The following is a 12,115-nucleotide window of genomic DNA, read 5'->3' on the forward strand; positions in this document are numbered from 1 at the left end:
TTGTCATATTTTTATTTTGATTAAAAAACATTCAAACAGTGTGCACAATTAACCAAGAGCTGCTTCCAGTGAAATGTTGCTCTCTATTTAACGGTGGGAAATAGCAAGTAATAACGCTTATACTTTAAATGCAAATACTGGGCAACAATACTATATAGCTATTGTTTTTCAATGACAGAGTTAATCTCATCTGCAATAATTCTAGCTAGCCAGAGAATCATGCCAAACTAACCACAAGCATCAGAGGAACCAAGAAGAAAAATAGTTTGCACTGAACATCTTTTCATACATTGATAAACAATTTGTAAGACTATGGTATAACCATTTCCTCAAGAATTAGTCAACAGTTTTGTGCTTCCATTTTATAGGCAATTAAAAACCACCAGTGGTAATAATATAACAGTGCAAGTGTTGAAATGTTCTTCTTGCAGTTCACAATTTCTTTTAAAGCTTTTTGGTTTAAGATCCGGAGTATATAATTTATTTCATTCTTATTTTTTAACAGCCTGAAAAAGACAGCTTCATCAGCCTAAGTACCATACTCAGTTCTAAGAAGTGAAAAGGCAAAAGTTTCTGCATCAGCACGGTACCAAGGGGAGCCTTGTTGCATCATGCTGAAAAAAGACGATCTAGGCCCACTTAAGAAATGCAGCAGAACAATATTAGTGCAAATTTTTGCTACCGTAAGAGGATCTTAATTTTGCTCAACTAAAAAAAAACCGGTCAATAAATTATGTACTTTTTACTCTTTGAAGAACAAAAGGAAACAGAAAAAGAAATCCACAGTAACAGAATGAAGTGTTTGCAGAGATATTGCTGCACAGCTTAAACATCACATACGAGCCTTTCCAGTTCTGTATGATGCTTACAGCCGCACAGACCTCTAAGTAATTTAAAGTTTAGCTCAAAAAAAAAAAAAAAAATCCGAATGTGAAAGACACTAGAATTTAGAATTGGGAGAAAAGAGCCAGTTCTGCAATGCTGAGAGAAAAACTCTTATTACATGCATTACACAAAATGAAAAGTTTCTACCTGCCACAGTCATTTCATTTATGACATGTTCAATTTGCCTGTGATGCGTTATTCACTTGCAATAGCCACAAATTTTAATGCAATGCATTCACAGTACCACAACTTATGTCAATGCGATTCGCAGGCATTTCTTGTTTTGGGTGAATATCTCACCAAAAGTTGTTTAGCATTCATGCACTGGTCAGAAGTCACCAGGTGCGTCAGTCCTTTCATCCAAACAAGACTACAGACAGTAAGAATTTATGACTTACTTCTGCAGTAACAAAGTAAGAAATGCAGTGACAGGAAGGGCGACCTCCAACCACCTGTGCCACATGGACACAGATTCAAGCAGCGTCACAGAAACCCAAAGACTGAGCACTAGAGAAAAATATATTATTTTCATTTTTGTTGCACAGCCTAGTGATGTCAAGAAAAACAACAACAGAATTAAGCTCAGGTACTTCAGAAACCAAGGAAGGGCTTGGCTTGTGGTGAAAGTCTTTAAAATTCCCTGAGGTAGAATATCAAGTATCTTCTTTCCCAGAATATATTAAGCAGGACAAATCCAATTTAGTTTTTAACGCTGTTGAAAATTCTTTTGATAGTAGTTCATGAAGGGATACTCTGTCATGAGAATACACCCAATTCCGTCCAGTCCAGTCATAGCGCTTGGGCCCACTAGAAAACAAAATACACACTGTGTAAGTACAGATTACTCATGGGGAGCCGCTGGAAGCCTGTATTTATAATGTACCCCAGAGAGTGCCCAGGTAAAGGAAACGGACAGCGTGGAGAAGGACTGGTGGGCAGTCTGGGGAAGTGGAGCAGAAAAGGCCAGATCTGCCAGGAACTGCTGAGCCATCCAAGAAATATATGTGAAAGGTGACGAAATAGATCGGTCACTCCCAGCGGACACAAGCTCCCTCCTTCCCTTCTTGCTTTTCACAGTCTTGCTTTTAACACTCATTTCCCCAATTTCTTTCCCTTCCCGCTTCTTCCCTCACCCATATAATTTTCTTGCACACAAATATTACCAGGGATATTTGTATAATGCTGAATTAATGCTACTGATTAGTTCTTGGAGCAGTCACATGCAGATACTATAAGCACTGCAGAATACAGATCACCATTCTCACTTTCTTTTCAGATGCAACAAAAGAATTTACCAGCTGAAAGCAAATATTGGCATGTGGGAGATTTATATTTAAAATGCTAAATATAGTTGCTATCCTATATAGGATATATCATATCCTCTGTGCTATCATATAGTTGTTTGCTTGATTTTTCAGGCCTACAGTAAGTATCAAGAAAGAAACTTGAACACCCAGGTTCCATTCCAGACCTTTCTGTCCACCCAATTCTCCACATCTGAAACAGGAGAATGATTGAAAGGCTCTCACTACTGTTAACATCAGCTAGAGAAACTAAGAGAAAGGAATGAAATGGTCATCTGGGATAAACACAAAAACCATCAGTCTTATCCTTGAACTCGTAGGACAAAATGCCTTGGAACTCAGACAATCCACGCACAAGGTCTGCTAGAAAACAGACTATCTTATATATACACACGAACAATCTGCAGGTTTTCTACAAATGTAAACACTAATCTGCACCATGAATATCCTGAATTATTCGCAATATTCAAATGAAGAACTTTCTAACCACTAACCAAACTATGAGAAGTCACAAATGCAAACACAAATCAAAGCCACTTCCACCGAAATCTCACTTGCTGTATGTGAACTTGTAGCTATTTGGAATCGAGATTATGTGCTCCAGTTACTTTACTACGCGTTTCTCACTTCTTTGTCTTTGCAGCACAAGCACATGTTTATACTGTCCTGTACCTAGAGAATGACAGAATGGGATGCAGCCATTCATGAAAATCAGGCTAAGGCAGGCCATTTAGAATCATAGAATCATTAAGGTTGGAAGAGACCTCCAAGATCATCGAGTCCAACCATCAACCCAACAACACCATGCCCACTAAACCATGTCCCTAAGCGCCTCATCTACCCGTCTTTTAAATACTTCCAGGGATGGTGACTCAATCACTTCCCTGGGCAGCCTCTTCCAATGTTTAACCACTCTTTCAGCAAAGAAATTTTTCCTCACATCCAATCTAAACCTCCCCTGGCGCAACTTGAGGCCATTTCCTCTCGTCCTTTCGCCAGTTACTTGGGAGAAGTAATCAACGATGACAAAGAAAAGAAATGTGTAAGTTATTTGAACTGTTTTTAAATGTTACCTAGTAAATATCAGTGATACAGTTAGTGTACAGAACACCTCCATAGTTCTCTGAATCTCCAAAATGCTGTACAAATGTGATTTTTTTCATTTATATTAATAATTTTAGCAAGTGATCTTGTGAATTCTATTAAATGCCTACAAAGTTAAATATAGACTAAATATATTTCTCATGGAAAGTCTGCATACATTTTTAAACAGTAAGAGAGAAGACTTGAAATCACATTAAGGCGTTATTAAGAGATGCTGTGTAAGGTTGAAAAGTCTTTTCAGTGAAAGGAGTTACATGAAATTACTGCAATCACACTGCTGGCAGGTTGCACCCACCCCCTCACCCCCTTTTTAAAAAAAGTCAACTAAGTTGACTAAGCTTTACAAACACAAGCTTAAGTTCACTTCAGTGTATAGATGCATGATAGCAAACAGAAGGTCAAAAAAATTCAAGAAAATGTCTCTCTCTCACATCTTAAGAATTTGTCTCCCTCGGGATATGTTCCTAAAGAGTCAAGATTCTACGTGTACTGTAGAAATTTCTCAAATATAACGTTCAATGCAAATGATCACTGGCAGTAACATTTGCTTCTTTCACTTCCTAGTATATTGCACTTAAGAAGTATGTCACTCCAAATCATATAGTATTTGCTGGAGTTGCTTTTCAGAAGTTAGGAAGTAAGTGAACATGTAGCATCATATTTCAGGAAATACCACTGTTTACCATAATACCAGTTAAGGAAGCACAAAACTTAATGTCTGTGGGTGAATCATTTTTCATCACAGATGATGAAAAATACCCTTGGAGAATTTTCACGTTTATCTCTTTCCTTGTGTATTTTTATTCACCACTGGAGCAATAAAAAAAGTTTAACATTTTTTTCACAAATTCCATGTTCTGGAGCATGTATGTCTTAGCTCAACTAGAGTTGGCTTCAAACAGATAGGAATTCTCTGAATTTTGGTTTTCATAAATAGATGAAACCTTTGTGTCAGTAACACAAAGATCTTACAGTCATCTTCAGCAGAATCAAGGTTTGGAAATTATGCTTGTTGCAGAATATATGGAATGAATAAATTCTGACACACAGCCTGCACCTACCTGTCTAAACAAAATGGTTTGTTAGCTTGCTAGGCCTGTGCCTTAGCAAGTCATGTACCTGTTAAGTAAATTATTTAATTAATAATAGGATCCTGGGATAGGGGAGGAGTTAGTAGAAAAAAATCACTAACCTAGTATGCTGTGCACCAGCCAGTACATAAGTACACTAAAGCAAAACTAGAATTTTCTTTAGGTAAGTTTTATGTCTATTAAATTTGTTTCTCTTAAAATCTTAAATTCCATTGTGCTTTTTTTTTTCCCCTGACACAAACCCTACTACAGAATTCCACTGCTGCAAAACCATTGCCGGTTTTGCAATCAATACATTCTTTCTGAACAACATTCAAGAGGTACGCCTGCATAGTTACTGGGAGTGTTCATACTTTCCAGCTAGCTGGTTCCTTCACCAGCAACACTGACCAACTCCCTCAGTTCTTTCCCCAGGATAGTGGCAGAGAATACAGATTTTTTGGGGAGACAGCTACAACATTTTCCCACATATCTGGCTGCCCTCCCTGAGATCAAAACACAGCATTCGAGAAGGCAGAGGGAACAGCTAGCCAATGGTCCTGTAAAGTGCAGATGCTTGACAAAAACAACCAGTGGGAGAGCACATAAACATATAAAGCAGGAAATCCCACGAGCTTAAAGGGGAAGGAGCCACCCTGTTTAAATACAAAGAGAGGTTTAGATCATAACATCATCATCACTCTTTTTCCAGCAAAAGCTTTGTGGTTTTTTTTTAATCACGGCTGTTTGTTTTTTCTGTGAGTAAGCTATATTCCTGTAGACAGTGGTTTTGGACTAGAACAGGGTATGAAAATTCTGTATTACACATTTGCTGGATTAATTTAGGTATGTCAGTATACTGCACTGTGCCTCAAACCTCTGTAACAAATTATTATCAAACATTTAGATTATGTCATGTTTTGAGATTATACTGAGTAAAAGGGTTACTTGTGAAAAGGATATTACATAGCCCATGCCGTGCTATTAAAAAAGGGGAAGTACATTTCCACCCAGTCTGCAGATATTACATAACTAACTTACACATAACTTACCTAGTGGGTGAGGACAGCCAAATCTGCCGGTTTGGTGTTTGCTTATTGATTACGTATGTTCCCATGTCTCCGCCTAATTTAACTGTTAGAACTCCACTCTTAAAACACAAAGAAAATAAGTGAGAAATTAAAAATTTGCATCCTGTTACTTGACAAGAATTACATTATCTGCAGTAGATAAACAGAAACTTACATATCTGTATCACATTCCCAACTACTTCCCAAATAATCATAGCTTGGAAGAATGATAGGTATCAAAAACTTGTGTTAATACCTAGGACAAGCTGCATATCTTTGAGTCTGATCTAGACTTTAAACCTTCTGGTCAGAGTTTGATTTAGTGTGTTTGCACCATTCACAGTGGCACTACTTAAATAATACTCTTGAGCTTTGACCTGTCACTTTGAAAGAACTGCTAGTTCATTTTGCAACGATTAAAACATCATCCAATAACAACTTTTTCTATTCATGAACAATGCAGAACTGGTGTGGTTCAAAGTCAAGAAGCTTTATGTGTCATTGCTAGATTCCTGAGCCATGCAATTTTACCTAACTTTTCTTAAATAACTGTAACAGTTTCCCAGTGAATAAAGACAATTCTTTCTCCAATAATTCTGATGAAGTGCCTAGATCCTGAATCATACCTCAAAAATGTTCCACTCCAAAACTCCATGAGGTCTGGTTTGTTTTAGTTATGCCAGCTTTAGACCATAATCCTAGTGAGTGTTTATTTTCTCTTTCTTACTCACATTTCTTACTGACAACATGATTCACATTTCTCCGACATTTTCACAAGTGCATTTGAAAAGCATACGTAACTCTGACAAAAATATTTCTGTCCTAACTTTAGGAGTAAAAGAACAACACTACTTGGACTAGAGTTAACCTACACATGATCAGAATTATGCTAATTAAAAAGGGTATCTCTACAGAATACAGTCTGATGATTCAGATATTAGGTTAGTCATATTTAATCTACAGTTTCTCAAATACTTCATGCCCTATAGCATGATACAGCTTCTTTAAGGGAATCATACCTTTCATGCTTTGGTCAAAAGATACTACGAGAGCTATCATCATTGCTAGGGCTATTTGCTATGTATAAACACCTACTGTGGGGAAAAATGTACTTTCATTTATGAGTACCTACTGCCTGCAAACTTACTCTGCAGCACAGGCTGCAGCTTAGAGCCTCCTTCCCCTACAAAGTAACTCAGTGTTACTGGTTTCTGACATATCTGAAGGATCATCAGCCATGAAATAATACTCTCAAGGTCTGATTTTTTTACTTTAGTTTCCATGCTGTTTCTGTGCTTGGTAAGGGATTTATATCTGTAATCAATAAAATAAAAATAAAAGGCTCCCCTGGTTAATATTGCCATCAGGTTGTCCTGCCAGTTACATTAATTGGATATTAGTTTAGTGCAAAGAAGGACAAGAACAACCTACTTCTCTGGTTGTCAGAATTCAAACTTTCCTGTATCTCAGCGGTCTTAGATCTGTAGAGATACAACAGAGTAAGAGCAGGTTGGGGGATTAGGCCTGAATAGCAATAGAAAGGTTTCACTATTCTTCTATGTGCTCTTTAGTGCCATATTAAGTATTCAGCATGATGTTATGCTGCATGCTACAGAAACACTGTAAGTAATAGGTTTCCAAAGAGTTAACAAAAAATCTGTACTATTGCTTACATTGTGTGCCGGCTGTTGGAGTGTTGTTGCTCTGTCATTGCAAATTAACTAAAGGTTAACTTCGAATGCTGTGTTTAAAACATTTTGCAATACTTTTGAACACTAGAAAATACAACTTGAGTTGTTAAGCACTTAAATTGCAAGATATTTTTAACATATTTTAAGGAATATTACTGTATGTGTTTTGTATTACTGGATGAATGTTTGTTAGCTCCTGGTAACAAGAATATTCTTTGAAAGAGATTTTCTTCTCTGGACACGAAGGTTGCATGAAGAAATCAAGTTCATAACAATTCACGGGCATAACAGACCTTTATCACGTTCGCCACCTTGTGGTTTGCTATAGCATTAGCTTTGTTTGGAATTAACTTTGGTAAACTTGGGACTATTTAACCTTTTGCTCTTAACAGAAACTACAATGTATTATTACGTCATCATACAGTCTGTGCAACAAAGGAGTACTGGTAAAAATTAAGATGGATGTAAAAATAATTCCTTTTGAGTTTCACAGTGAGTCAATGTCAAACACAATCCACTCTACAGTGGCTGGAGAGAAAATCCTGACATAAGATGACTCATCACCTTCACCTAATGAAGTGCCTAAGAATATTAAAGAGGTAATTACAACCTTTTTGCTGATTTTTGTCCTAAGCTCTTTAAATCAGACTAATAGGCGCTGATATGCTAAAACATACTGAATAGTAATGGTTAAACTATTCTTTGCTTTTCACCAGAAAAGCAATTAGCATAACATTAACTACACACTTAATTAAAGCAACAAAGAGTATTTACTAAGGCAACAACAGAATCCTACTAACAATATGTTATTTTCTATCCGAGCTATAAGAAATAAAGAATGAACATTATGATGACAAAGTTACACAGGAGCAAGTCTGAAAACTACAGCATTGGGGTTTTTGTTTTGTTTTGGGTTTTTTCCCACAGTGCAAGCCAAACCATCTGCTTCAACGTCCCTGAGCATAAAACCTTAACTGACAGGGCTAGTAGAAAGCAACCTCCTTGTGGTAAGACATGAAGAGGGAGCAAGCAGCTATACGACATCAAAAAAATGCAGTAGTGAAAGACCTGTGTTGCAGATGGCAGTATAGGGAGAAACTGCACTCTCCTCCAAGTCATGTAGAGGGCTGTAACATACAAACAACTTTAGGAATTGTGTATGAAGCTAATAAATTCCCTATACAAATTGAACGGATATTTTCAATCTAAGTCTGTCACTCCTGTAAAAGAATTTGAGTGGCTGACCTATTAAAGGCTCCAATTATCAGGCTAGCAGCCACCCAATGTCTCCCGTGACAGCAGCCTTCTCCCCATGTATGCTCTGGTCTCACTTTTGCAACCACCTATCCAAACATTGCATCCTCTTGTTGCTTCTTGCCACCACAGGCTGTCCTCAGTAAAGCCAGGACAAATGTACTCTACCTGGTCAAGACAAATGCTGCTTCTCGGTATTCAGGGCTATCGAAGAAAATGCTCTACCAGTTACATGTGATGTACGTGTACTATGCCACGTAGGCCTGTCCTAGTATTCACCGGGAGAGAAGTGACTGCTGATGTCAGAAGTTGATGCATGTTTAGAAAAATTTATAGACCACTGTGAAATTAGAAACCAGTTTCTGTCTCCTCTTGTGCTCGTATATTATCCTATATTGTATCTTTCTCGACACACTAAACATTTTAAATCCTCAAATCATACAACAGCATGTGTTACTTTTTACCAGAATAGTTGCTCCAGTCAGTATAAACAGGCATATTTTAACAATAAAGCTGTAAAAACTCACTGTATTTTAAGTGTTGGCACTAGGGTGACTAATTTAAAATTCTCCTTCAAAGACCAAAAAAAAATCTACAATAATTACAGTGGTAATAGAATATTTAAAACATACCCCTAAAGAAACATCATAATCTTCTGGGGTAAAAGGCTTATCTGTTAGGTCCTCAAAGAAATCTGCTAAGGAGTCCAGTGTTTCTTCAGCCAGTTTTTCATAAGTGGTCTCATCTAAAGAGCTACAAATGACATACAAGCCCATAATTAGGAGGAAAAACATGAAGACAGTATTTTCCCTATAATAAAAACATACGAAGACCATGACCTTGGAGGAAACAGTAACCATGAAATGATCATATAAAACAAGTAGTCATTTTTCTTAAGGTAATGTAGGTAACAACCTACCTTATAAATGGAAGTGGAATTTTGAAATTTTGGTAGTAGAGAGCTCTTAACTGAGAAATCTGTACTTCTTTCCTTAGATATACTGACCCCTAAGGGTAAGTATATACACTCATATAAGTGTACTAAGAGGACAGAGTTAGATTTCAAAATAAGGGATTTTCATAAAAGGACTTTGTGCAAGAATGAATTAGTTCTGAACTCTACGAACAGAGACAAACGTCTCCTGTTTAGAAGCACGTGTCATTTGACTCTAAGAAACTCGCTGTAGCTATAAGCAGTTTAGAAACATCAATACCACATGACATCTCTAGGCACAGCATTTAACTTCTCAACTGGAATTACCAACGCGGCCCGGTAATTACACATTATTTAAAGTGTGCTTATGAACTAATACATACAATTACTACCTTCTTCAGAGAGTCTCAAAGCACCATTACGTAAGGCTTACAGCACTTGTGAGACTGCTTCTGTTATCCTCTTTAAATAAGTAGAAAAAGTTAGTGGGAAGAAAAGTCTAGATCAGTTTAATTAACCAAATGTAATTAAATTAGGTTAAATTTTTCCATCCGTTATCAGTGTCAACTTTTAGCTGAGTGTGTAGGTGGGTATCTAGCAACAGACAATTCAGCAAAATCATTTCAGTTTTTGCTAATGGGTATGGCAATACAACAGTTACTATGAACTATGGTGACTCAGCATCTTTCAGTTGATGATACAGAACGTAATTTTTTAAAAAAGTTTCTTGCTAGCCAGTTACTGAAATATACTCTATGCCACTCATGTGAGGCACACCACAGAAACACCTAGGGGCGTGGAGAACAGAAAGCCTTAGGATTAGGCAGGATTCATGTACTGGTTCAGGGTGCAGTTCAGGCACTTAATGCTAAGAACCATTTTAGACATCTGCACAACCCTTCACTGGGCCTCCAACTGCTGCACCAGAAGGGGAGAAGTCTCTGACAGGTACTGTGTCACATCCTCTCAGTGCAAGGAGAAATTTCATGTACCCTGACATATGTGAAATGGTGCTAGACACCTATGTTTAGCTACATGAATTATGTACTGACCTCCCAAATCCACTCAAAATGCTTTTTGCTAAAACGGTACTTTTCCTTTACATCATCGTATCAACATTGCATTAGTTTGATAGTCTTACCATGTCTAGAAATTATTTTAAAATGCAGAGACGATATTTTCATATGAATATCTCAAAATAAAATTTACCTTGTGTCATTCAGAGTTCCTGCATTTCTCAAGTTCATTAACCGAACAGTCTTGCTTTTCACTTCTGAAGCATATTGTAATTGCTGTTGAAAGTTAGCCTAAGTAAAATGGAATTAAAAGTTAAAACACAAAGAATTATAAATTACATATTTGTCACATAAATGAAATAGATCCTTGAGGGCCTTTCCATCCTCCCCCAAGTAAAATACTCATATTCTGTATCACAGAGCTAATATAGACAGAATTATGCAGCTTTAGTCCTTGGATGATTGAGGCAATCTAGAATATCCTTGTCTTCTGATACAAACTAATGAAAAAAAAAATTTATTCATAGAATAGTGAAGTAGGAAAGAGAAGAACTGTTTTCTTTTCTATTGCTCTACCACTGAATTACTGAGCAACTTCAGACAACTGGCTTAGGCCAAGGTTTTCACAAGTATCCACAACTCAGACGGTTCATTATCAACAACTTGTGTCCCTCTGTTAGAAGCCATGAATGTACTGAACTGAAATAAACAGAAGCCCTGAATCCTCCTTACTTACAAAAGAACTAACATCACACTTCACATTCCAGATCTCTTCTGTAAAACAAGCTGGTTAATTTCTAATTTCTGTTTAAAAAAAAAAGCTTTAAAAAACAAATCAAAATTACAGAAAAGCTGTATCAACTTACTGACAATGTAAGACAAGGGAGCAAAATGGGCCACCCCTTTGAGGGAAAGCAATGCATCAACATGGATAAAAATAAAGTTGACCCCCTAGTCTAACACGCTAGCAGAAGCACTTATGCTATCCACCAAGAAAGAAAGATAGCATGCTTGCCATTTTCTTCTTAACCTGGGCCATGAAGGTATCTATTTTTGGATGAATGGTAAGATAGCGTTCTTGATTGCTTTTTGTGTACTTACACAAGGTTTTGAAAACTAACAGAGTGAGTTGAAAAGCAAATGACATTTAAAAAGGAACCATGACAGCCCCTCCTCAAGCACACACAAGAGCAAAACACAGAAACACCTCTCTCCATATGGTTTGACATCTATCCTCAGGCACTACAGATGAACTGGTCTGTTAGTCCAAAGCCATGACATGGACATAAAGGACTGAGAACAGCAAACTCCTTGTACCATCACAATGATACAGTTTGACTAAATACACACTGATGCCTACGTGTTTTTGACTGCACCCTTTAGCGTTTCTTTAATGCACGCGTAGGATCAAAAGCTACAAGACCATAAATACGTTCAGGCTCTGGCCAGACTGGGAGGCTGTAACTCCGTTAGCGTGCTCATACTCAACTTACGACTTGAGGCTGCCAACAAGGTGCTAGCATACAGTTGGTATCACCCCTCCACCTACCAAGTGCTAAGGGTGGCCAGCATGCATCTTCTGCAACCGGAAAAGGGTAGCAAACAAGTAAATAGCTCTGCAGTACAGCAAAGGCAGAGTTCCCCGCTGGGCAGCCCTCGCTGCTGCCGTTCCTACAGCGCAGCACGGCCGTATTTGCACGGGCTGGGAACCACCGAGGCCACCGGCCCAACACTTGCTGCGCTCCTGTGTTTCCCCGGGGCGCAAGGCCGAGCCGCGCTCTGGCGAG

The 12,115-nt window shown here is 37.8% G+C and overlaps 1 protein-coding gene across 1 annotated transcript; it reads right to left on the reverse strand.

The window, feature by feature from the left end:
* On the reverse strand, positions 1-10,619 carry FXN (frataxin). The gene is made up of 4 exons (XM_009328078.1): positions 10,522-10,619; positions 9,011-9,131; positions 5,416-5,513; positions 1-1,692 (listed from the first exon to the last, which is right to left on the reverse strand). Exons 1-4 carry the CDS (start codon positions 10,557-10,559, stop codon positions 1,539-1,541), a joined length of 411 nt encoding a protein of 136 aa, XP_009326353.1. The 5' UTR covers positions 10,560-10,619; the 3' UTR covers positions 1-1,538.
* Positions 10,620-12,115: the final 1,496 nt, after the last annotated feature.

This window comes from Pygoscelis adeliae, unplaced genomic scaffold (genome assembly GCF_000699105.1).
Source record: "Pygoscelis adeliae isolate BGI_AS28 unplaced genomic scaffold, ASM69910v1 Scaffold45, whole genome shotgun sequence".
Lineage (NCBI taxonomy): Eukaryota > Metazoa > Chordata > Aves > Sphenisciformes > Spheniscidae > Pygoscelis > Pygoscelis adeliae.